Source organism: Convolutriloba macropyga, chromosome 14 (assembly GCF_964194025.1).
Source record: "Convolutriloba macropyga chromosome 14, txConMacr16.3, whole genome shotgun sequence".
In the NCBI taxonomy this organism is placed as follows: domain Eukaryota; kingdom Metazoa; phylum Xenacoelomorpha; order Acoela; family Convolutidae; genus Convolutriloba; species Convolutriloba macropyga.
Window position 1 is genome coordinate 47,208,513 of NC_134481.1, and position 27,552 is coordinate 47,236,064.

The 27,552-nt window shown below is 33.4% G+C and overlaps 1 protein-coding gene across 1 annotated transcript in view; it reads left to right on the forward strand.

The window, feature by feature from the left end:
• LOC142353251 (lymphoid-specific helicase-like) overlaps positions 1-27,552 on the forward strand; it is a 76,045-nt gene that overhangs the window by 22,183 nt on the left and 26,310 nt on the right. The window contains exon 2 of the mRNA XM_075405485.1: positions 25,463-25,615. Coding sequence (XP_075261600.1) covers positions 25,463-25,615 — 153 coding nt within the window. The remainder of the gene's footprint in view (positions 1-25,462; positions 25,616-27,552) is intronic.

Genomic DNA, 27,552 nt, shown 5'->3' on the forward strand with positions numbered 1-27,552 from the left:
AATACATTGCGAATCATCTACTTTGATTTTGATGGCGTTTTTAGGCTGCCTTTTCTCAATCTTTTTTTGGCGGTTTTAAAGTTTAAATTTTTGTGCTGAAGTCAATGTTAACTGTTTTTTTCACTTAGTTCACGAGCAATGAGGAGTCGAAACTGTGTTTCGACACAATTGCTTTCTTTTCCTATCGAAGATCTGTTGCTTCTATTATTCTCCCTTCACTGTAGCTGCATTTGATTCTCTTTGAAATATTTGACATTAAAATATTTTGTTTTGTTGTAATGTTCTATCTAAACTGTCTGATTCCTGATGAACAGATTCAAGTGAGAAGAAAAAGGGATTTTCCTCTTTTGTCAGCAACGTGTTTTTAAATTTTCGGTTTGATTTTTCTCTAATGTTTTTGATGAAAAGCTGCTGTCCAATGATAATAATAATTGATTTGGACTGAAATTATATTCAATTTTTGAATTTAGTTTTCTTCTGTGATGCTGTAATCATACTGTCTGAAAACTCAAAATGTTTGTCTGATTGTTCTTCACTTTTGATTAGTGTTGTTTTTAACTGCGTTGCTTGACTCCTTGTTGAAAAGATATTGCGAATCATCTACTTTGATTTTGCAGGCGTTTTTAGGCTGCCCTTTCTCAATCTTTCTTGGCGGTTTTAAAGTTTAAATTTTTGTTCTGAAGTCAACGTTTTTTCTCTTTTTGCTCTTAAACTTGATTAATAGTGATCTTTTTTCTTGCATTCGTTGACTCATTGTAGAGAATAGATTGCGAATCGTCTACTTTGATTTTGCAGGCGTTTTTAGGCTGCCTTTTTGTCAAATTTTTTTGGGCGGTTTTAAAGTTTAATTTGTTGTGCTGAATTCAATGTTAAATGTTTTTCTGTTTGCACTTAGGTTACGAGCAATAAGGAGTCGAAACTGTGTCTCGACACAATTGCTTTCTTTTACTATCGAAGACCAGTTGCTTCTATTATTCTCTCTTTACTGTAGCTGCATTTGATTCTCTTAAGAATTTAGCATTTAATTGTTTTTTTTTGGTTTTGCTCTGATGTTCTATCTACACTGTCTGATTCCTGATAACAAATTCAACTGAGAAAAAAAAGGATTTTCTTCTCTGGTCAGCATCGTGTTGTTTAAATAGCGGTTTGAATTTACTTTCTTATTTTTGATAAAAAGCAGCTATCCAATTATATTATCAATTGTTTTGAAATGAAATTATTTTCAACCTTTTTCTATTTTTAATTTGTTCTTGCTTTTGTCTGATTCCTGATAACAGATTCAACTGAGATGCAAAGTTTAACTTTGCATTTAAGTATTTTGTTTTGTTTTGCTCTGATGTTCTATCTACACTGTCTGATACCTGATAACAGATTCAACTGAAAAAATGATTTTCTTAGGTGAGAATTGTAATTTTGAATTCTGTTTGTTTTTGCTTTGTGTTAATAATTTTTTTGATAAAAAGCAGTTGTACAGTTATTTTAGTAATTGATTTACTTAAATGGTTTTCAAAACTTTTTTCTTGTGTGCATTTGGTTTTGCTTTTGTGTTGCTGAAATCATACTGTCCGAAAAATGATAGTTGTTTGATTGTTCCTCAACTTCGATTAATATATTTTTTAACTGCATTAGTTGACTCCTTGTAGAGAATAGATTGCAAATCCTGTACTTCGATTTTGCAGGCGTTTTTAGGCTGCCTTTTCTCAAACTTTTTGGCGATTTTGAAGTTTAATTTATTGTGCTGAAGTCAATCTTAAAAGTTTTTTTTCTGTTTGCACTGAGGTCACAAGCAATGAGGAGTCGAAACTGTGTCTCGACACAATTGCTTTCTTTTCCTACCGAAGATCAGTTGCTCCTATTATTCTCCCTTCACTGTAGCTGCATTTGATTCTCTTTTAAAAATTTAGCATTTAAGTGTTTTGTTTGGTTTTGCTCTGTTGTTCTATCTACATTGTCTGATTCCTGATAACAGATTCAACTGAGAAGAAAAAATGATTTTCCTCTCTAGTTAGCATCGTGTTTTTGAATTCTCGGTTTGTTTTTACTTTCTTATTTTTGATAAAAAGCAGCTGTCCAATTATATTATTGTTTTGTACTGAAATTGTTTTCAAACCTTTTTTTAGTTTGAATTTGCTTTTGTGTGATTTCTGATAACAGATTCAACTGAGAAAGAAAGGATTTTCTTAGGTCAGAATTGTGTTTTTGAATTCTCTGTTTGTATTTGCTTTGTGCTAATTTTTTGTTGTTTAAATTGTTTTCAAAACTTTTTCTTGTTTGCATTTGGTTTTGCTTTTGTGATGCTGAAATCATGCTGTCTGAAAACTGATCAAAATATTTGTCTGGTTGTTCCTCAACTTTGATTAATAGTGATCTTTTTTCTTGCATTCGTTGACTCATTGTAGAGAATAGATTGCGAATCGTCTACTTTGATTTTGCAGGCGTTTTTAGGCTGCCTTTTTGTCAAAATTTTTTGGGCGGTTTTAAAGTTTAATTTGTTGTGCTGAATTCAATGTTAAATGTTTTTCTGTTTGCACTTAGGTTACGAGCAATAAGGAGTCGAAACTGTGTCTCGACACAATTGCTTTCTTTTCCTACCGAAGATCAGTTGCTCCTATTATTCTCCCTTCACTGTAGCTGCATTTGATTCTCTTTTTAAAAATTTAGCATTTAAGTGTTTTGTTTGGTTTTGCTCTGATGATCTATCTACATTGTCTGATTCCTGATAACAGATTCTACTGAGAAAAAAGGTCCTCCTCTGTGGTCAGAGTGTGTTTTTTTTGTGTTAATATTTTGATAAAAAGCAGCTGTACAATTATATTAACAATTGATTTGTACTGAATTTCGTTTCAAAACTTTTTTCTAGTTAGCATTCGTTCTTGTTTTTGTGATGCTGAAACCGTACTGTCTGAAAAATGTTTGAAATGTTTATCTTACTGTTCTTCGCCTTTCATTAATAGTGTTGTTTCTTCGATACATCGACCTTGATTATGCCAGCCTTTTAGGCCGTTATTTTGGCTGCTTTTTCTGATTGTTTTGCTGTTTTCCTTAATCCAGGAGTCGAATCCAGGTCTCTGTGTTTCTACGCAATTGCTTTCCTTTCCTATCGAAGTTCAGTTGCTTCTATTATTCTCCCTTCACTAAAGCTGCATTTGTTTCTCTTTAAAATATTTAGCGTTAAATTATTTTTTGTTTTGCTGTAATGTTCTATCTAAACTGTCTAATTCCTGATAACAGTTTCAAGTGAGAAGAAAAAGGGATTTTCTTCTTTGGTCATCAACATGTTTTTGAATTCTCGGCTTGTTTTTACTTTAATATTTTGACAAAAAGCGCTGTCCAATTATATTAACAATTGATTGGTACTGAATTTTTTAAAATTTTTTCCTATTTTGAATTTGATTTTGCTTTTGTAATACTGAAATCATACCGTCTGAAAAATGACCAAAATATGTCTGATTGTTCTTCACTTGTGATTAATTATATCAATGTTCTTCACTTTTGATTTTCTTCGGTCAGATTTTTTTTGAATTCTGTTGGTTTGGCTTTGTGTGGTTATTTTTTTGATAAAAGCAGCTGTACAATTATTTTAATAATTGATTTTACTTAAGTTGTTTTCAAATCTTTTGTTTGCATTTGGTTTTGCTTTTGTGATGCTAAAATCATACTGTCTGAAAACTGATTAAAATGTTTTTCTGATTGTTCTTCACTTCTGATTAACAGTGTTGTTTTTTACTGCATTGGTTAACTCCTTGTAGGGAATAGATTGCGAATCGTCTACTTTGATTTCGCAGGCGTTTTTAGGCTGCCTTTTCTCAATCTTTTTGGTGGTTTTAAAGTTTAATTTATTGTGCTGAAATCAATGTTGTTAAATGTTTTTTTTTCTGTCTGCTCTTATGTCACGAGCAATGAGGAGTCGAAACTTGGTTTCGACACAATTGCTTTCTTTTCTTGTTGAAGATCAGTTGCTTTTATTATTCTCCCTTCTCTGTAGCTGTATTTGATTCTCCTTACAATATTTATCAGTCAATTATTTTGTTCTGTCTTGCTGTGATGTTGTATCTAAACTATCTGATTCCTGATAACAGATTCAATCAAGAAGAAAAAGGGATTTTACTCTTTGATCAGCAACGTGTTTTAAATTCTTGGTTTCTTATTACTGTCGTGTTTTTTCAATGAAAAGCTGCTGTCCAATTATATTATCAGTTGGTTTGTTCTTGAATTGTTTTTAGCTTTCAGAAGATTTTCTAGTTTGAATTTGACTTCGCTTTTGTGATGCTGAAATCAAACTCTCTGAAAATTGATCAAAATATATCTGATTGTTCTTCACTTTTGATTTATAATGTTGTTTTTTAACTGCATTGTTTGACTCCTTGTAGAGAATAGATTGGAAATCGTCCACTTTAGTTTTGCAGGCGTTTTTAGGCTGCCCTTTCTCAATGTTTTTGTTACGGCGGGTTTAAAGTTATTGAACAGAAGTCATTGTTGTTAAGTGTTTTTTCTGTTTCCACTTAGGTCACGAGCAATGAGGAGTCGACATTCTTTTTTTCATTCAAGATCAAATGCATCTATTTTTCTCCCTTCACTGTAGCTGGATTTGGTTCTCTGTACAATATTAAACAGTCAAATGTTTTTTGTCTTGCTGTGATATTCTATCTACACTGTCTGATTCCTGATAACAGATTCAACTGAGAAGAAAAAAGGATTTTCCTCTGTGGTCTGCAATGTGTTCTTGAATTCTAAGATTATTATTTTTTGCTTTGTGTTATTGTTTTTTGATAAAGAGCAGCTGTCCAATTATATTATTAATTGGTTTGTGCTTAAATTGTTTTCAAAAAGATTTTCTAGTTTGCATTAATTTTTGCTCTTGTGATGCTGAAATCATACTGTCTGTAAACGGATCAAAATATTTGTCTGATTGTTCTTCGCTTTTGATAAATAGTGTTGTTTTTATCCGCCTTGCTCGACTCCGTGTTAAAAATACATTGCGAAAGGTTTACTTTGTTTTGCAGGAGTTTTTGGGCTGCGTTTTCGCAACTTTTTGCCCGGTTTTAAGTCAAATTGTTGTTCCGAAGCGTGTTGTTATTTTTGCTGTTTTCCGTTAGGTGACGAGCGATGAGGCGTCGAAGGACGGTGTTTTGACCCAATTCATTTCTTTTCCGTTTGAAAGTTAAATGCTTTTATCATTCTCCCTTCACTGTAGCTGTATTTGGTTCTCTTTACAATATTAAAGTCAAACGTTTTTTGTTTTGCTGTGACGTTCTATCTACACTGTCTGATTCCTGATAACAGATTTAACTGAAAAGAAGAAAGGATTTCCTTCTGTGGTCTGCAATTTGTTCTTGAATTCTCGGATTGTTTGTGCTTTGTGTTTTTTTTTGATAAAGAGCAGCTGTCCAATTATACTATTGATTGGTTTGTACTTAAATTGTTTTCAAAAAATTTTCTAGTTTGCAATAATTTTTGCTTTTGTGATGCTGAAATCATACTGTCTGTAAACGGATCAAAATATTTGTCTGATTGTTCTTCGCTTTTGATAAATATTGTTGTTTTTATCCGCCTTGCTCGACTCCGTGTTGAAAATAGATTGCGAATCGTTTACTTTGTTTTTGCAGGCGTGTTTAGGCTGCGTTTTCGAAACTTTCCGCCCGGTTTTAAGTTAAACTAATGTTCCGAAGCGTGTTATTAATTTTTTTTGCTGTTTTCTGTTAGGTGACGAGCGATGAGGAGTCGAAGCACTGTGTTTTGACCCATATTCATTTCTTTTTCGTTTGAAAATTAGTTGCTTTTATCATTCTCCCTTCACTGTAGCTTTTTGGTTCTTTACAACATTAGGCAGTCATTTTTTTTATTTTGCTGTGATGTTCTATCTACACTGTCTGATTCCTGATAACAGATTCTACTGAGAAAAAAAGGTCCTCCTTTGTGGTCAGAGTGTGTTTTTTTGTGTTAATATTTTGATAAAAAGCAGCTGTCCAATTATATTAATAATTGATTTGCACTGAATTTCGTTTCAAAACTTTTTTCTAGTTAGCATTCGTTTTTGTTTCTTTGATTCTGAAACCGTACTGTCTGAAAAATGTTTGAAATGTTTATCTTACTGTTCGCCTTTCATTAATAGTGTTGTTTCTTAACTGCATTGTTTGAGTCCTTGTAGAGAATAGATTGCGATACATCGACCTTGATTATGCCGGCCTTTTAGGCCGTTATTTTGGCTGCTTTTTCTGATTGTTTTGCTGTTTTCCTTAATCCAGGAGTCGAATCCAGGTCTCTGTGTTTCTACGCAATTGATTTCTTTTCCCATTGAAGATCAGTTGCTTCTGTTATTCTCCCTTCCTATTGTAGCTGTCTGATTTTTTTTACAATATTAAGCAGGCAAATAGTTTTTCCTGTGATGTTCGATCTGTACTGTCTGATTACTGATAACAGATTCACCTGAGAAATAAAGGGTAAACTTTCTTTATATAATGAGCAATGTGTTTTCGAGTTCTTAGTTTTGTTTGTTTTTTTTTTGAAAAAAGTTTCTTATGTTTATGCTAAAATCATACCATCTGGAAAATTAACATAAGTTTTTCTAATTGTTCTCCAACGTAGGTTTTCTTATTGTTACTTTCATTTCGTGTTATTTTAAAGCGGCATTGTCTAACGTTTTGCAGTGGATCTAGCAAAGAGTACTAATAATGGTCTTCTGTGCTGTTTGAAGATCTTTCTTAGATTTAGTTCTGTGTCTAGTTAAAGTAGATATAGGATTGGCGTAATGGTTCGTACTTCATTTAATAGTTCCTTTCTGCCTTCCAGTCAAAAACATGCAGAATGAATTTTTTGTTATTTTCGAATTGATTGCGTTTACTATGAAAATTTAAATCGCAACATCGACTAAAGTCAGGTTTCCTTACTGCGTTCTCTTATCTACACTGTCTGATTTCTGATAAGATATTTAACTGAGAAGTAAAAGAAAGGATCAGCAATGTGACTTTGAGTTCTTCGTATGTTTTTTCTCGTTACTATTTTTTGATGAAAAGCGGCTGTCCTATTATATTAATAATTATTTTGTACTGAAATTGTTTTAAATTATTTTCTAGTCGACATTTTTGCTTTGGGGATGCTGGAATAATACTCTCTGAAAAGTGATATAGCACTTGTCAGACTGTTCTTCATATTCATAATTGTTTCTTTTTTTACGAGAGATTTTAATTTTTGCAGTTTTTCAGATGGCCTTTTTGGCGGCTTTTAGTTTTATTTCATTGTTATGAAGTACATGTTCTTGATGATTTTTTTACGACTTTCACATGGGTCACGAGCCATACGGAATCGGAATATAAGGCAGTCAATTTTTTTTATTTTGCTGTGATGTTCTATCTACACTGTCTGATTCCTGATAACAGATTCTACTGAGAGAAAAAAGGTCCTCCTCTGTGGGTAGAGTGTTTTTTTGTGTTAATTTTTTTGATAAGAAGCAGCTGTCCAATTATAATAATAATGGATTTGTACTGAAATTTGTTTCAAAACTTCTCTAGTTAGCATTCGTTTTTGTTTTTATTTTGCTGAAATCATACTGTCTGAAAATTGATTAAAGTATGTCTGATTGTTTTTCACTTTTGATTTATAGTGTTGATTTTTTAACTGCATTGTTTGACTCCTTTTAGAGAATAGATTGCAAATCGTCCACTTTAGTTTTGCAGATATTTTTAGGCTGCCCTCTCTCTGTGTTTTTTGTTTTGGGCGGGTTTAAATTTATTGTACCGAAGTCAATGTTGTTAAGTGTTTTTTTCTGTTTCCACTTAGGTCACAAGCAATGAGGAGTCGACACAATTGCTTTTTTTTCATTCAGTATCTGCTGCATCTATTTTTTCCCCTTCACTGTAGTTGGATTTGGCTCTCTTTACAATATTAAAGTCAAACGTTTTTTGTTTTGCTGTGATGTTCTATCTACACTGTCTGATTCCTAATTACAGATTCAACTGAGAAGAGAATAGGATTTCCCTCTGTGGTCTGCAATTTGTTCTTGAATTCTCAGATTGTTTTTGCTTTGTTTTTTCTTGATAAAGAGCAGCTGTCCTATTATATTTTTAATTGGTTTGTACTTAAATTGTTTTCCAAAGATTTTCGAGTTTGCAATAATTTTTGCTTTTGTGATGCTGAAATCATACTGTCTGTTAACGGATCAAAATATTTGTCTGATTGTTCTGCGCTTTTGATAAATGGTGTTGTTTTTATCCGCCTTGCTCGACTCCGTGTTGAAAATACATTGCGAAAGGTTTACTTTGTTTTTGCAGGCGTTTTTAGGCTGCGTTTTCGAAACTTTCTGCCAGGTTTTAAGTTAAACTATTGTTCCGAAGCGTGTTGTTAATTTTTTTGCTGTTTGGCGACGAGCGATGAGGAGTCGAAGCACTGTGTTTTGACCCAATTCATTTCTTTTCCGTTTGAAAGTTAGTTGCTTTTATCATTCTCCCTTCACTGTAGCTTTATTTGGTTCTTTACAATATTAGGCAGTCATTTTTTTTATTTCGATGTGATGTTATATCTACACTGTCTGATTCCTGATAACAGATTCTACTGAGAAAAAAAGATCCTCCTCTGTGGTCAGAGTGTGTTTTTTTGTGTTAATATTTTGATAAAAAGCAGCTGTACAATTGTATTAATAATTGATTTGTACTGAAATTCGTTTCAAAACTTCTTTCTAGTTAGCATTCGTTTTTGCTTTTGTGAAGCTGAAACCATACTGTCCGAAAAATGTTTGAAATGTTTATCTTACTGTTCTTCGCCTTTCATTAATAGTGTTGTTTATTAGCTGCATTGTTTGAGTTCTTGTAGAGAATAGATTGCTATACATCGACCTTGATTATGCCAGCCTTTTAGGCCGTTATTTTGGCTGCTTTTTCTGATCGTTTTGCTGTTTTCACTAATCCAGGAGTCGAATCCAGGTCTCTGTGTTTCTACGCAATTGATTTCTTTTCCCATTGAAAATCAGTTGCTTCTGTTTTTCTCCCTTCCTATTGTAGCTGTCTGATTTTTTTACAATATTAAGCAGGCAAATAGTTTTTCTTGTGATGTTCGATCTGTACTGTCTGATTACTGATAACAGATTCATCTGAGAAATAAAGGGTAAACTTTCTTTCTTTAATGAGCAATGTGTTTTCGAGTTCTTAGTTTTGTTTTTGTGAAAAAAGTTTCTTGTGTTGATGCTAAAATCATACCATCTTGAAAAATAACATAAGGTTTTCTAATTGTTCTCCAACGTAGGTTTTCTTATTGTTACTTTCATTTCGTGTTATTCTAAAGCGGCATTGTCTAACGTTTTGCAGTGGATCTAGCAAAGAGTACTAATAATGGTCTTCTGTGCTGTTTGAAGATCTTTCTTAGATTGAGTTCTGTGTCTAGTTAAAGTAGATATAGGATTGGCGTAATGGTTCGTACTTCAGTCAATAGTTCCTTTCTGCCTGCCATTCAAAAACGTGCAGAATGAATTTTTTGTTATTTTTCGAAATGAATGCTTTTCCTATGAAAATTTAAATCGCAACCTCGACATACTAATTTTATGGACCAAAGTTAGGTTTCCTTACTGTGTTCGTTTATCTACACTGTTTGATTTCTGATAAGATATTTAAATGAGAAGTAAAAGAAAGGATTTTGATCAGCAATGTGACTTTGATTTCTTCGTATGTTTTTTCTCGTTACTATTTTTTGATAAAAAAGCAGCTGTCCTATTATATTAATAATTAATTTGTACTGAAATTGTTTTAAATTTTTTTCTAGTCGACATTTTTGCTTTTGAGGATGCTGGAATAATACTCTCTGAAAAGTGATATAGCACTTGTCTGACTGTTCTTCATTTTCATATTTGTTTTTTTTCTTTTTTACGAGAGATTTTAATTTTGCAGTTTTTCAGATGGCCTTTTTGGCGGGTTTTAGTTTTATTTCATTGTTATCAAGTACATGTTCTTGATGATTTTTTTACGACTTTCACATGCGTCACGAGCCATAGGGAATCGGAATATAAGGCAGTCAATTTTTTTTAAATTTTGCTGTGATGTTCTATCTACACTGTCTGATTCCTGATAACAGATTCTACTGAGAAAAAAAGATCCTCCTCTGTGGTCAGAGTGTGTTTTTTTTGTGTTAATATTTTGATAAAAAGCAGCTGTCGAATTATATTAAAAATTTATTTCTACTGAAATTCGTTTCAAAACTTTTTTCTAGTTAGCATTCGTTTTTGCTTTTGTTATGCTGAAATCATATGGTCTGAAAAATAATCGAAATGTTTATCTTACTGTTCTTCGGCTTTCCTTAATAGTGTTGTTTTTTAACTGCATTGTTTGAGTCCTTTTAGAGAATAGATTGCGATACATCGATATTGATTATGGCCTTTTTGGCCGTTATTTTGGCTGCCTTTTCTTATTGTTTTTGCTGTTTTCACTAATCCAGGATTCGAATCCAGGTCTCTGTGTTTCTACACAATTGATTTCTTTTCCCATTGAAAATCAGTTGCTTCTGTTATTCTCCCTTCCTATTGGAGCTGTCTGATTTTTTTAACAATATTTTGCAGGCAAATAGTTTTTTCTGTGGTTTTCTATCTGTACTGACTGATTTCTGATACAGATTCACCTGAGAAATAAGGGGTAAACTTTCTTTATTTGATGAACAATATGTTATCGAGTTCTTAGTTTTGTTTTTGGTTTTTTTTGTGAAAAAAAGTTTATGTTGATGCCAAAATCAAACCAACTGGAAAATTAAAATAAGTTTTTCTTATTGTTCTCCAACGTCGATTTTTTTCTGATTGCCACTTTCATTTCGTGTCATTGTAAAGCGGCATTGTCTAACGTTTTGCAGTGGATCTAGCAACGATACTGATAATGGTCTACTGTGCTGTTTGAAGGTCTTTCTTAGATTTAGTTCTTTGTGTAGTTAAAGTAGATATAGGATTGACGTAATGTTTCGTTCCCCAGTCAATAGTTCCCCTCTGCCTTCCAGTCAAAACCATGCAGAATTAATTTTTGGTTTTTTTTCGAAATGAATGCTTAACCTCGAGTTACTAAGTTTGCAGTTTTTCAGATAGCCTTTTTGGTGGGTTTTAGTTTCATTTCATTGTTGTGAATTCCATGTTTTTGATGATTATTTTTTACTATTTTCACATGTAACACGAGCGATAAGGAATCGAAACTCGACGCAATTATTCTTTCTTTTGAAAACCAGTTGCTTCTTTGTTTTTTCCTTCACTTTAGCTAGATGTTTTTCATTCTTTTTAATATTAAGCTGTCAAATAGTGTTTTGTCATGTGATCTATCTGCGCTGTTTGATTCGATTCTTGATAAGATTCACCTTAGAAATAAAGAACGTTCTTTTATTTGACCAAAAATCTGTTTTGGAGTTTAGTTTTGTTTTGTTGGTTTTGTTTTGTGATAAAGAAGCTGTCATAATGTGTTTGTTTCTGAAGCTGTTTTGACAGTTTTTTTAGTCTGCACTGCTTGCCATTTTTATGCCAAATTGTTTATCTGAAAAAGTTTCAAAACGTTTCTCTAATTCTCCGACTTCGATCTTCTGCTTATTAACGTTTGGCAGCGGCTCTAGCGGAGAGTACCGAAGCGATTCTGTGCTCCTTGAAGCTCCTTCTTTTTTTATTTTGCCTGTAGTTACGGTAAATATAAAATTGACGTTATTATTCTGCGGTCAATGATGTTGTTTTCTACTGCTCTTCAACAACAATCATGAGGAGTGAATGTTTCTTTTTTTTTCCGAAGAAAATGAGATTTGTACCAAGCGTCGTATGGCGACTTTTACTATTTTTTACTTTGATTAATCAGTTCTTTGTTCTTCATCATTTGACTCATTGTAGAGAATATAGATTGCTGATCGTCTACTTTGATTTTGCTGGCGTTATCGAGGTTGCTTCTTCTTGGATGTTTTCGGCGGTTTACAATTTTAATTTGGTTCTGAAATTAATCTTATGATTTTTTAACTGCTTTCACTTAGGTTACTTCTCATTGTGTTGCCAAAATCATAATGTCTGAAATTGATAAAAATGTTTATCATGTTCTGCAATCAAAATATCTGAAAATTGATTAAATTTTTTGTCTGATTGTTCTTCAACTTTGATTCATCAGTTCTTTGTTCTTCATCAGTTGACTCATTGTAGAGAATATAGATTGCTAATCGTCTACTTTGATTTTGCTGGCGTTATCGAGGCTGCTTTTTCTTGGATATTTTCGGCGACTTATAATTTTTAATTATGGTTCTGAAATTAATCTTGATGATTTTTTAACTGTTTTCACTTAGGTTACTTCTTCTCATTGTGTTGCCAAAATCATAATGTCTGAAATTGATAAAAAAAAACGTTTATCATGTTTGCAATCAAAATATCTGAAAATCGCTCAACTTTTTGGCTGATTGTTCTTCAACTTTGATTCATCAGTTCTTTGTTCTTCATCAGTTGACTCCTTGTAGAGAACATAGATTGCTAATCGTCTACTTTGATTTTGCTGGCGTTATCAAGGCTGCATTTTCTTGGATGTTTTCGGCGGTTTATAATTTTAAATAATGGTTCTGAAATTAATCTTGATGATTTTTAACTGCCTCTCACTTAGGTTACTTCTTGTCATTGTGTTGCCAAAATGTTGATGTCTGAAAATCGGTAAAGACTTTTCTCATGTTGTTCTCGAACTTCTATTTTGTGCTTATTGCTACTTTTATTGTCATTACGAAGCTTTTATTTCTAACGTTTGGCAGCGGCTCTTTCTGAGAGTACCAATGCTCTTCTCTTTGAAGCTTGTTCTGTTTTATTTTTTCAGTAGTTAATGTAGATTTAATGTTGACGTTATTGTTCTTCAGCCAATAATTTGCTAGTTTTTACTGATTTTAATTTAAAAACAATGCGTGGTGAATGTTTTCTTTCGAAGTGAATGGTTATCTTGTAGAAATTCATATGCCGCCTTCGACTTTCCTTATATTGTGGAGCAAATTTAGTTTTCTTTACTGTGATATTGTATCTACATTATCTGACTCCCGATAAAAGATTTAACTAAGAAATAAAAGACAAAGAACTTGCTTTTTCTAATCAGCAGTGTTTTTGATTTCTGAGTTTTTTGTGAGTTGTTTTTTTTTTTCGAAAAAAAGCTGGTGTCCTTTTTTTAATAATTGATTTGTTCCGAAATTTTTCTATTTGGCTTTCTTTGCTTTTGTGATGTTGAAATCATACTGTCTGAAAACTTATCCAAACACAAAGCAATCTAAATGAAAATTTGGAGTGCTACTCGTCTACCTTGCCTCTGCTGGTGTTATTCAGGCTGCCTTTTCTAAATATTATTGTTTAGTAAAAATTTTAATTCATGTTTCTAGTCAATGATGTTGATAATTGTTTTTACTGGTTTCACTTTGATCCCGAATATTGAGCAGTCAAAACTGTCTTTCAACACGAATGTTTCCTAGGGAAAATGAATTGCTTCTTTTGTTCACCCTCCACTGTAGCTGACTTTGATTACCTCTCCAATGTCGAGGACTCAAATGGTTTGTTTTTCCTGAAATGTTCTATCTGCACTGTCTGATTCTTGATTAACGATTCACCTGAGAATAATCAACTAATTTTATGGGCGATGTTTTCGTGTTTTCAGTGTAAGTTTTTTTTATAAAATCTTATTGTGTTATTGTGATGTTGCAATCAAAGCGTATAATGATCAGAACTCTTCTCCGAGTTTTGTCGAGCTTTGATTTTGTGCTATTTTCTACTTAGATTATTTTCGGTATTGTCTATCTGCATTGTCTTACGTTTGGTAACGAATCTAGTGGAGAGTACTTTTGCCTCTGGTCTTTGAAGCTGTTTATAGTTTGTATTTCGTCTGTAGTTGAATTAGATGTAAAACTGAAGTTGTGGTTGTTCAGTCGATAAAGTTGATAGTTTTTACTGCTTTTCAATTACAAACAATGCATAGTCAGTATTTTTTTTCGAAGCAAGTCTGTTTCCTATGGAAATTCCTATGCCGACTTTAAAATTGACTTAATGTCTCTTCAATCAATAGTCTGATAATTTTCTGCTGCTTTTCAATTACAAACATGCGCAATGAATGTTTTGTTTATCATAACGAATCCTTTAAAGAGTCGAAGTCGATTCACGAATTTTTATAAAATTCGTAAGTCGACTTCGACTCTTTACTAATATCATGGAACACAATTAGTTTGTTCTCTTTACTGTGATGTTTTATCCACTTTGTCTAATTGCTGAGAACAGATTCAACTGAGAGTTATAATGAAAAAGTTCCTCTCTTTGGTCTTCAAGGTGCTTTGGAGGTCTAAGATTCGGTCTTCGTGTGTTCCGATTTAATTTGAGAAAATGCACTGTCCTGTTTATTTTTATAATTGATCTGCTCTGCATTTGACGCTGAACTCGCCCTGTCTGAAAGATTGTGAAAAGACTTTTTGATTGTTTTTGAACTTCATAAACTGTTTTTTTATGGTTTTGAAGTCAATGAGTTTTATAATTGTTTTTACTGCTTGAACTTCAAGCAGTAATAATGGGTAGTCAAAAATCTTTGTTTCGAGACTATTTATTGCTTTTGCTATTGAATCCAAGTGCTTCTTTTCTTTCTTCACTATAGCGGACTTCGATTCTCTTTACAATGTGAAAAGAATCGAACGGTTCGCTTTTCCTGTGATGTTCTATCTTCTATCTGATTCCTGATAACAGACTCAAAGATAAATAAAAGCAAACTCACTTTATATGATCTGCAATGGGTTTTTGATTTGTTAGTTTTTTAGTGTTCTTGAGAAAAACAGCTGTTATATTTTAAACTTTTTTCTGCAGTTGTTTTGACAGTGGTTGTAGTAAGCATTTGTTGTCGTTGTCATGATCATACTGTATAAAAATGATGAAAAAGATTCTCTTATTGTTCTGGAACTTGTGCTTATTTCCACATTTGTTTCTTTGCGTTATTGTCAAGCTACATTGTCCAAAGTTTTCCGGCGATTCTAGCGGAGATTATAAATGCACTTATTTGCTGCTCCATGGAAGATAAGATTTGTTATCGTGTTCTTTAGAGTGTGTTGGTTGAAATTTTGTAGAGAGTCTTGCCTGGATTTTACTCCTCTGCTGGCTGGTGGTTGTCAATAATTGAGACCTTTTTTTCAAACTTATGTTTCTCCACTCTCTTTCTGATATTATTTGTTGACTTATTTCTTATTTTTTGATTTAAAATGCTTTTCGTTCGGAGTTTTATATGCCAGGTTAAAGCTAGCTTGAACATAGATGGTTGCGATGCTCCCTGATGATTTAGGAGAATTTTAGTTCGCTTAATATTTTGTTGACGTTTTATCTAAGCTGTCTGTTTATTGATCTGTTTCAAGTGCCAAACAATGACAATTCTCCCTATTTGATGAACAGTGTGTTCTCGGCTTCCAGTTTAATTGTTGTTTTCACTGCCTAATATTTTGTTTTTTATTTGTTATTTAGTTCATAAGTTTTTGCGCTGATGGGAGATTTGATCTATAATTGCTCTCAAACGAAGTTTGTAGCAATGATATTAGTCCTGTCTGTCTTTTTTATGCGATTTTTCGCTTGACCGATTTTTCGTCTGACGCTTTTTGACTTTTCGTCCTCAAAAACGGGATGAACAGGTAGTGCCCAGCAGGCATTAAGTGCTCTTAGAGCCTTTCAGCTCTGTTTCAGCTCAAACTGTTCTGGAGACTTATGGTGTGAAGGGCGGTTCTTAGAGGTTGAAGACACCCCCACTGTTGACCCCCCCACTATTTCCCCCACCGCGCTGTTGCCCCCCCCCCCCCCCCCCCCCCCCCCTCGTGGCTACGTTCGAACAACCGATCGCTAATAACATCCAATTTTATACTTTTATACTAATTTTCACATTTTTCAAGTTTTTTGAAAATTTTTGTCATTTATTGAGTTATTTCAGCCGTAGGTGTCAAGGAATATCCCCTAGGTTTTTGAGTTTTATAATAGGTTACTGCTTAGTTTCTGGTGTTCGTGGAATGGTTTGCACATTTTAACATCACGAATGTAAGCATTTTTGCAATTTTTTTATATTTATTTTTCATTATTCACGTTTTTCTAGACGCAGGGGCCAGAAAACGTCCTTAAGGGTTTGATAATAAGTTACTGAAAAAGTTTTATTTGCCATGGAATAGCTTTCAATTTTTTAATATGACAAATTTTAGCGATTTTTTTTTGTAAAATCTGCTTTTTTCAAGTTTTTTGAAAATTTCTGTCGGTTTTTCAATTTCCCCAGCCTCAAGAGCCAAGAAACCTCCTCTAGGGTCTGACATTAGGTAACTGTATAGTTTCCTAATGTAATGGATTGTTTTTCAAGATTTCAACACATCGAATTTTAGCAGTTTTTAAAAAAATGTTTTTTTTGACATTGTCATGTTTCAGTTTTTTCAGCCTTACACAAAATCTCCGCCAGGTTTTGATAATCAACCACTGGAAAATGTTTTTTGGGCATTTATTAGTTTTCAACTTTTATTATCACATATTTTAATAGTTTTTTATGCAACTTGCAATTTTTTCAAGTTCTGAAATTTTTTGTCATTTTTTAGGTTTCTCCAGCCTCAAGAGCCGCATAACCTCTAGGGTTTGATTATAGGTTACTAAATTGCTTTTTGATGTAGGGCAGTGTTTTTCAAGATTTAAATAGCAGTAATTTTTAAAAAATTTATTGGCAATTTTTTCAAGTTTTTTGAATCTTTGATTTTTTTCATTTTTTCCGGCATCAGGATCCTAGGGACCTCCTCCAAGGTTTTATAGCAAGCTTTTGCATAGTTTCTAGAGTTAATGGAATGTTGATCAATAGTTTAGTAACTCCGGCTTTTGGAATTTTTTGATAAAATTTAATTTTTTTTCAAATTTTCGGAAAATTATTAGCATGTTACAAGTTTATGGATCTTTATGAGCCAGTGAAACTATTTAAAGCTTGAAATAGGGATACTGTATATTCTCTGGAGAAAATGAAATGATTTTGAAGATTTTAATATCTTTATTTTTAGCAAGATTTTGTGAAAATTTGCGATTGTTTTCAAAATTTTTGAGTATTTTCGACCTTCTCTGAGTTTAACGATCATTACTGGCCAACTGGGTTGTTCTGCAATTGTTTTGGCAGATGGTGGCATTTTGAATTTTGTGATAAAAAAGAAACAATAGGGAGTCAATACCGTTTTGGAAGGTATTGAATGGGCCTCCTATGTACAAATAGATGTTTTTAGCTACTCCCTTCATTCTAGCCAATTTCAATTCTTTCCAATATGGTTTGGAACAAAACAAGTTTTGTTCCTATGATGTTCTATCTATACTGCTTGATTACAGTTTCAACTGAGAAATAAGACGAAACTCCTCTCTTTGATCAGCAATCTGTGCTTTCGAGTTCTCAGATTGCTTTTTTGAATTTAGGGGATAGTCAGGTGTTCAAACATTATTAAATAGTTAAATTGTTGCGACAGCTTTTTCTTGGATTTGTTTTCATTGGTATAGCTGCTTTGGATGTTATTTCTAGTGTTTTAGGATGATTTTCGTTTGTTTACTTTTCTGAGCTTCTATATACACGGTGATTCCGGATATCAGTTTCCAATGACATTTAATAGATGCCGTGTTTCAACAGTCTGTTTTCGAGTTGCTGGATTGTTTTTTGTGTTGGTTGTTTTTACTTTGGAAAATCAACGCCTTTACGTTACAGTTAATCTATAACACTTACTTCGCGTCAAAGGCTATGTTGGAATTAAAATTGAAGTATTATTTCTACTCGTTGTGCTTTCAGCTCCAAATACAAGAATTTCAGTTTGTTTTTTTGACACAATAAGATTGTCCTATTATTGAAAATTATATTCTTGTCTTAAGCTCGTTCCTATAGCTGGCTTCATTCTGGTATTGAAATCAATTTGTTAATAGCCGCGTCCTCAATACCAGGCGGCTATTATTGCGCTCCTATTTTTTTACTATTCAAAGAATCTGAATTGTTTTGGTGCGCTGTCTTTCATTAATGATGATATTTAATGATTTTTTGCCTGTTTTTTTTTGTTTTAATGCTTTAAGTGGGATTTAGATAGGAATTTGTTACTTAAGAAATATTCAGATACCAATTGAACTCAGTTTTTTTGGTATAAATCTTTTTTTTTCTGAGGAAAATTGACAGAAAAATTGAGAAATTTTCAATCATTTTTTTTAATTTTTTTGCAGACAAGTTTTTTTTAGCCTATTATGACTTGCACATTGTTTTGCGAGCTTTTAATTGCTCTAATTGCAAATGAACTTTATTCGACTTTATGTTTCCTTGTACTTTAAAAAGAACTCAAGTTAAAAAAAAATTAAGTTTTTCTAGTTTTTTTTGTTCAATTTGTTTTTGAATGCCGTTTCTATTCTTCTTCAAGTTTTTCATGGCATTTGTGGAGGTTCACGGTTCACAATAGTTGTTGTAGTTGTTTAGTCATAAATATGGGCAATTTTCTCCGAGTTGTTTCCGGAATTCCGGCCTTTTTTTAAGATCTGTTCTCACATTTTCATGATTTTTTGAAGTCAAATTGGAATAGTGATTTTGGTCACGCCGAAACAGGAACTGGAGTGAAAAAGCGAATGGCTTTGCGGCGTGAATTTTTTTTGCTCTAAATTTAAAGTAGAGTGAGAAAACGGTGTTTGAACAAATTTTTGCTTTCTCGCTAGCGTTTTTTGTTCACATGCGGCAATTTCACTTTAATTTTTACTGTTTTTTTGACTTTTTGGATCAGCTTTTTGTCTAACTGGTTTTACCAATCCATTCATATTTCATTCTAGGCCTAATTTTTTTTGTTTCAACCAATTTTCCATTTCTCGCTTGTTTTTTATCCGCATGTGGCATTTTGGCATTTTCTGTTTTTTTTTAAGATCTGTTCACACATTTTCATGATTTTTGAAGTCAAATTCGAGTAGTGATTTTGGTCAAACCGAAACAGGAAGTGGAGCGAAAAAGCGAGTGGTTTAGCGTCGTGAAATTTTTGCGCTCTAAATTTAAAGTAGAGTGAGAAAACGCTGTTTGAACAAAAATTCGCTTTCTCGCTAGTTGTTTTTTGTTCACATGCGGCAATTTCACTTTGAATTTTACAGTGTTTTCGATTTTTTGGATCTGATTTTTTTTAGAATTGGTTTTCCCAATTCACTCATAGTCCATTCTAGGTGTAGTTTTTTGTTTGGTCAATGGAAATTTTTCGACTTGTACGTTAGGACTTGTCCTGCTATGTTTGTTTTATCGTCTAACAGATTTTTGTTTCGTCTTACTCTGACTTTTATTACTTTGATGATTTTTTATGACTTTGAGCTTTCAAAACGGGATAAACAGGTAAAGCTCAGTGGACTTCAAGTTTCATCAGAGGCCCTTAGCCGCGTTGATTAGTCCTTCAACTACTTTGAGAGGTGAAGTTACTGGGAACTTACCTCACTTATAAAAAATGACTTGTGAAATCACTTAAATTTTATGACAATTTACTAGTTAAAGATCAATAGTGTGCATCTAAGTATTGCTAAACGTATTTTCCCTAATTCTTGAGTAGTATAGTCTTGAGTTTTTGGTTTATAATATTATTTTTGGAAAAGCTCCCTGAGGGGCTTTTCCTTACAGAGCGTATGTGTCTCATAAAAATGACAGACCGGATCCTACCCAAAAGGTCTAATGGTCTATTAAAGGACTGGTAGTCAATCTGTCTATCTTTTTTAGTTGCTTCAAATTCATGGAAGCCCTGAAGCGTCTCGCGGCTATTGTCCGGCAATCTGCCGGCTGTTTTTCTTTCCAGTGATTTTTTTTTGTTTCGTCTTACTCTGACTTTTATTACTTTGATGATTTTTTATGACTTTGAGCTTTCAAAACGGGATAAACAGGTAAAGCTCAGTGGACTTCAAGTTTCATCAGAGGCCCTTAGCCGCGTTGATTAGTCCTTCAACTACTTTGAGAGGTGAAGTTACTGGGAACTTACCTCACTTATAAAAAATGACTTGTGAAATCACTTAATGAACTTAAATTTTATGACAATTTACTAGTTAAAGATCAATAGTGTGCATCTAAGTATTGCCAAACGTATTTTCCCTAATTCTTGAGTAGTATAGTCTTGAGTTTATGGTTTATAATATTATTTTTGAAAAAGCTCCCTGAGGGGCTTTTCCTTACAGAGCGTATGTGTCTCATAAAAATGACAGACCGGATCCTACCCAAAAGGTCTAATGGTCTATTAAAGGACTGGTAGTCAATCTGTCTATCTTTTTTAGTTGCTTCAAATTCATGGAAGCCCTGAAGCGTCTCGCGGCTATTGTCCGGCAATCTGCCGGCTGTTTTTCTTTCCAGTGATTTTTTTTGTACTTTTTCTGCTTCGATAAGTTTCAACTGAAAAATAGAACGCGAATCTTGCGTATCTGTTATTCATTCTTTCAGGATCTCGAATAAAATTTTTAATAGCCGCCCTCATCTTAGCCGGCTTTTATAGTGCTATTTCGAACAAAAAAATGTTTCTCTTTACCTCATTTTGCCGCGTTTTCATTATTTTGCGTTTTCATTATTTTGCGTTTTCATTATTTTTTGGCTTCTCCGGGCTAGTTTTATCTTCTTTCATTCTGCCAAAAGTGATTTTGAGTTGCTCAGCAAAGCAATTCAAAATGAACAGATTCAGTATAAAAAATTGAAGTCAGAAATAGAAAAGGGATAAACCCCTAAAGCCCAATTTTAGATGCCCGCTATTTGAACGTCCTTCCTATAAGTCTTAATTACTATCTCTAATGCTTATTGGTATTGATAGTAGCCCCTTTAGCCTCTTTCTAAGTATATGTTAGAGTATAGTTCTTGGATGCCTAAGGCAATTAGAGCTCAAAGCCGAGGCTGAGCTCGAATTGCCGAAGGCTTCCCAGAACTATACTCTAGCTTATTTAGACCTCAATTTCGCTGTTCAAAACTCAAAGAGAGAATTTAATTAAATCTTATAGTAACATTGCAGTTCTCGCGCAGCGAATCAATCCAACAATTGAATAATCGTTCAACCCAAATAAAGTTTTTTCTGAACTCCTTGATATTATTGTAGCAGCGAATGGATCGCAGAGGTCGTCAGCCAGCTCTGTTGTGTCACTCTCATTGTCACTCTTTATGGTTTTTAGAAAAATGAGCAATTTATAAAATTATTTCTTTATTTTGACTCAATTATAGACCTTAAAAAAGTCCTCTTTGCCGAAGTTGTTATATTTTGTCACTGTTTCCTGTTTTCAATACCCCCCTCAATTATCTTCGAAAAGTGTATGCTTTGTCTCATGAGAAAAAAAATTGGGCTTCCAATAAAATTTTCCAAGAAACATGCCGTAAGGCTTCCAAGAATTTTTTCCAAGAAGTTTGCTCAGTTGATTGCTCATTTTATACCATTTTGTAAGGTTGAACTCTTCGAGTTAATTGTGAAAAGCGAGCGAAAAACTGATTAAGTTGAATGTCTAGTGTGACATGAAACGTGAAATCTTGAAAAGAAAGTGGTACGCTTGAAAAAGTATGACTTCTTGCTTGATCAACTTTCAAAATTAGTGATCGAGCCTAACTTTATTGTTGATTTTCTTTAACAGCGAAATTGAGGTCTAAGAAACAGAAGTATGTTCAACTACGAAATGCCATCAAAATAAATCGGACTTAAAAAATGTTTATGTTCAAAAATTTTTTTTAATATCTGTTTTTTCAATCCCTGTCATGCTTATTAGAATCAACGGCGGCTATTTTCCGGCAATCTGCCGGGTATGTTTGTTCGTTGATTTTTTTTTTCAGAAATTCAGCTCTCCTAACATGTATAATTAGACTATTTGCTTTCAAAATGTTTTGGCAGCTTTTTGTAATTTGCTTATCCTGTTATAGTGATGCTAAAATCATAATGTCTAAAAATTGTTGTCTTTTCGTTTTTCTTGAACTTTTTGTGCTCCATAGCACGCTTTTTAGATATTATTCTCACAAACTGCATTATCTGAATTGTAGCGAATCTAACCAATAGTTTTACTGCAACATCTGTTTAATCTGCTTTTGCTGTTTTTCTTACTTTACTTTTCGTCAACAATCGAGCTGGATTCAAAGTAATTATTTTTTCTAGTCAATGTTGCCGCTAAAAATTTTGGCAACATTAACTGGAAAAAATAATTACTCTCTGATTATTTTTCGAAGACAAGCAGTGGAGAGATAGTAATCTTTTTTCTGACTTAGTTGAATGTGTTTCCGTGGAAATTCATATACGGGTCTAAAGCTCCCTGTAATCTAGCTGTCTTCGTTTGTTCGCATTGTTATGGAACAAATATAGCTGTTACTTCCTTTGATGCCATATCTACTGTCTGATTCGTGAACTCAACAGATGAACCTTCCTGGTCAATCAACTGGTCGTGTTTTCAGGTTCCTTGATAGGTTTTCCGTTTTTTTTTGAGAAACATCAGCTGTCTATCAATGTTAATGGCTTTTTCTGTCATTGTAATGATTAACTTCCACTGTCTTGAAAATTGTGTAATCGCTGTTTAATTGAGTTTAACTAGATTTTTGTTTTTAATAGCCGCACAGCGATAGCTGGGGCTATTATTGGCCTTCTCTTGGTTTTTTACAATTCAAAGAATTTGAATTGTATTGGGGCGCTGTCTTTTTTTTTAAGATCTGTTCACACATTTTCATGATTTTTGAAGTCAAATTGGAGTGGTGATTTTGGTCACGCCGAAACAGGAAGTGGAGCGAAAAAGCGAGTGGTTTTGCGGCGTGAAATTTTTTCGCTCTAAATTTAAAATAGAGTGAGAAAACGGTCTTTGAACAAAAATTCGCTTTCTCGCTAGTGGTTTTTTGTTCACATGCGGCAATTTCGCTTTGATTTTTTCTGTTTTTTCGATTTTTTTGACCGGATTTTTTTCTAAATGGTTTTCCCAATCCATTCATAGTCTTTTCTAGGTCTAGTTTTTTGTTTAGTCAATGAAAATTCTTTGAATTGTAGGTCAGGACTTGTCCTGCTATGTTTTTTTATTTCGTCATGATTTTTGTTACGACCATATGACGTCACAGCCACTTTTTGTTCATTCGTTCATGCAATTTCAACTGAATTGCATGTGTGACGTCATTTTTCGCTCTTAGTGGAGCGAGTTTTTCTGTTCATGCGCGTGATTAAATTTTTGGTCATACTTGACTTACCTCACTCTCAAAAATGACTTCCTCAATTTGAAATTGACTTTTATTTACTTTAATTCAAAGAGATAAGGTCAAATGGGTGTGTGTCACTCTAAATGAAGGTTATTTGAGATCAGCTAATAGAGGCAGCAATAACTTATACAGATTTTTAATCAAAATATAACAGATCAGCCTTCAATGAAAAGACGAATTTTTTTGGTCTGTCTTTTTTACTGTTTTTTTTAGACTGCCGATCTACGAATCTATTGCGGCTATTTTCTGGCAATCTGCCAGCTATGTTTTTAATTGTTACTGTTCTCAAATTTTATTTTCGAACATTTTCTCTGACTTCTTTTACTTCGAACACAAGCGAGCTGTTTTTGACGAAATTGAGCTGATTTTCCTATTAAATTTTTGTGTTTCTCTCTTTTGACAACTGAGTGGTTTTTCATGCTTGTTTAGGCTTGTTATATGCTGCGTATTATGTTAGGTTATATTTTTGATGCCATCGGTCAAAATAACATTCGAAATGCATTTCAAATGCTCGCCTGTGGACTTGTTTGTCTGCGTATTTGATAGTTTTGTCAAATTGGTTGATAAAACTCAGTTGACCTAACAGTCGATTTGTTCTTCATTTGTGCTGGCATCTCTAATTAATTTATCAGTTCCTTGTCCTTGTGATGTTGGAATCTCTGAAGAATGTGCAAATTTGATTGCCATTTTTTTATGCTTCAATTCCTGTTAGGGTTTTAGTGCTATTGGTCAATCTGCCTTGTAGTTTTTTAGTGAATCATGCTGATAGTTTTGTTTTCGTGTCTAACTTCAAAGCGTTTTGGTTGATTTTCTTCGTGAATTAAGGCGGCTTTAAAATTAAAATTCTGATTCTCCAGTCCATGTTAGGAAACTTTTGACATCAGTTTTTTTATCCAAACGTAAATACTCTCTAGTCAAGACTGTTGTGTATCACAATTTTACATTTTTTGAATTGAAATTCGTAATTCTGCTTTGCCTTGTTCTTGTTCAGTTTGGTTCAATTCCTTAATTAAATTTTTTTCTTTGGTTTGCGATTAAAATACGCTGATTTAAAGTTTTTAGTTGGTTTGGTTTTTCAGCAATTCTTTTGACACTTTCGGGAAAAGGACATTTCGTTATTATTTGCCTTTTTGGACTTTCTGCTTTTCATACAAACAATTGGGTGTCAACTTTTTGTTGGCACAATTGAATGCTTTATTTGCTTGTTCTAGGGAGATTCAAAAGCGTGTTCTATGCATACTTTTATGTAACTGTTGCCGATTCTTTTTTGTTTAATATATTTAGTTTATTGATTTTACTCTGATGTTCTATCGACACTATCCGATTAGCGGGTTTAATTGACAAGGTTCTACTTCTTTTCTTCCCGATTCATTTAACCCCCCATATTCTTGCCCCGTATCTTTTAACCCCTCTATCGTTTAACCCCTATATCATTTCACCCCTCTATTATTTCATCCCGCCAATTAGCCGTTGACATTAAAGGCATATTTTGTCATAATTAAGTAGATAACTTTATCCCATGTTCGGTTGTGATAGTTTCATATCAAGTCCCGCGGGCCGTTAAGGCATGGCCATGGCTTACGAGGCATGGCCAAATGATTATATTGCTAATTTAATAGTCCCTATTTTACAAAAAATAAAATCGGGGTGAAATGGTAGAGGGATTTAATGATAGAGGGGTGAATAAATCGGGGTTAAATGACAGGGGGTCAAGTAAATAGGGGTGAAAAAGTGGGACACCAATTGACAAATACCCCTTTTTTGATCAGCATTTAGTGTTTTCAGATTCTTTGGTTGTTTTTCTGTGTTCGTTTTATTTGGAGAAAAATACATTGACGGCTTTTTTGTTTCTGCATTACCTGTCGTTTTGATGCTGTCTGAAAAATGATCAAAATTTCTTTTCAGTGGTTTTCCTTTAAGTTTTGTTGTTTACTCAATGTAGCTCTCATTGATACTTTTGTTCGAATGCGTTCAGTTTCAATTTTCTTTGCATGATTCTTTGAGTGTCAGTTCTTGAGTTCAGCGCTAAAACTCTTGAATCGATTTTTTAATGTTTAAAATTGATAAGTAAATTTTTATTAAAGTAGTTTTTTTTACCTTTTTTTTGCAAATTGTTCACTAACAATATTGTTTTTTTTTCTTTCCTGCTATGTTCAATCTTCACTGTTTAACGACTGATATCAATTTCAGCTGATACACGACGCTTGTTTGTTTTGCTTTTCCGATTAATAAGTTATGGTCTGGTTTTTCTGTCTTCAGTTTTTTTTTGGGAAAAATTCAGTGTTGCTAACAAACATGATTGTTCTAGTTGTAGGGTTCGTAATTCGGGTTGTACTTAGGATCTCTGCGGCCATATCAGGTGCACGGAATGAACTGGCTGCTGAAATTATACATGAATGGAATGAACGGCATTCTGGCTGACGAGATGGGACTGGGAAAGACCATCCAGATCATTGCTCACTTCTGCAATCTGCTCGAAAATGGCGTACAAGGTAAGTCAGAAAAAAATTCAGCTTGATCGCTTGTAGTGAATGGAAGTGTACATGAAGGTCATTTCAGTCTGAACAAGAAGAGAATTGATCACATCCTCCTTATGAGTGGAGCTCTTCTTAATGTAAAGCCGGATTGATATGGTTTTTTAAGCTTCGGAGATCTTAAATGTACAAATATGTTTTTAATAGCCGCGTCAGCAATTCCATGCGGCTATTATTGCGCTCCTATTTTTTTAATCGTCTAACAGATTTTTGTTTCGTATTACCCTGACTTCTTGGAATTGACTTTCTCAATGTCTTCAGTGACTTGTGCTGCTTTGCGGTTAAAATTTGTGTTCGTGACGTCATTTCTGCTTTTAGGTCAATTGCCTGACTTACTCACTCAAAAAATGACTTCTGAACTCACGTATAGAACTTTAAATTTTATGAACATTTTTTAATTAAAGGTCAATAGTGTGCATCTAAGTAGTGCCAAACTTATATGCCCTAATTCCTGAGTAAGATTCTTGAGTTTTAATATCGAATATTATCTTTGAAAAAGCTCCATTAGGGCTTTTTCCTTGTAGAGCAAATGCGACTCATAAAAATGACAGTCCGAATCTAACCCAAAAAGTCTAGTGGTCTTTTAAAGAGCTGGTCGATCTTATTTCTTTAGTTGTTTCAATTCATGGTAGGCCACAAGCGTCTATCGCGGGTATTTTCCGGTAATCTGCCGGCTATGTTTAATAGCCGCGAAGCGATAGCGCTATTATGGGGGACATCGTGGTTTTTTAAAATCCAAAAGACTTGGATTGTATTGGTCTGCTGTTTTTATTTAAGATCTGTTCGAGCTTTTTCACGACAGTGAGAAGTCAAAGTAGAGTGGTGATTTTGGTCACGCTGAAGTACTAAAGGAGCGAAAATTAGAGTAGGTTTAGGGCGAGATTTTCTAACTTCCTTTAAAATGGAGTCAGAAATTGGGGTTTCAAGAGTTTTTTTTTCCTTGAGTGCTTTTAGTTTGATTCATATGTGTTCTAATTGCGCCTACTTGACATTGCTAGAATTCATCAAGAGGCAGCTGAAACTTTGTATGACCTGAACACTATTTTTTTAGAAAACATTAAAGAATATTTGATTTTTCCCACTGTCCAAAAATATTTGTTGTCTTATCAATTAGTATCAGCAATGACAGGTCCCATTGGTTGATAATGAGGCGTAAAAGAACCTGATTAATGATCGGAGCTAAAAGCTTGTTAGTTTTCCTGGGTTTTACACTACGTTTTCTCAAAAAGTATGAGTTAAATTTTGAGTTTTTGTTGTACTTCTGTAATTTTTGTTGTCTTATCGTTTATTCTAATTAATGCCAGGCCTAATAGGTTGCTAGCAGGGGTTTTATAGTCGAATAAATTGTTTCTGTTCAAAGCCGATGTCTTCTATGTCTCTGACATCAATTGTTTTTAAGAAATTTTATAGAATTTTTTTTTGAGTTTTGCGAGTTATTTTGGTAACTTTATTAGCTTATATCTTTATCTCATTAATGACCGTTTTCATTGGTTTCTGAAAATGTTTTTCTTTTTGTTTAAAGTCTTTTCAATACATAGCTATTGCTTTCTTTGACTTTACGCTGACCGTTGTTAAAAAAACTATTAGTGAATTTTTGAGTTTTGCAAGTATTTATTGAACTTACCGTCTTATAACTTTATCTCATTAATGACTGGTTTCGTCGGTTGATAATGAGAAACACGGGAATTCAAATAGATGTATGAGTTCGCAGAAGTCGTTTTTTGGTTTTGACCATGTCTTTTTAAAAATATGATTTTTTAGTCTTGTTTTTTGTTCTTGTGGTAAATTTGCTTAATCTCAATGGTGTCAAACTAATTGTTCTCATTGGATATCTAACAGTTTTTTTGTCAAAGGTAAATCGTTTCCTTGGATTTTAATTCAGGAGTTGTCCTGCT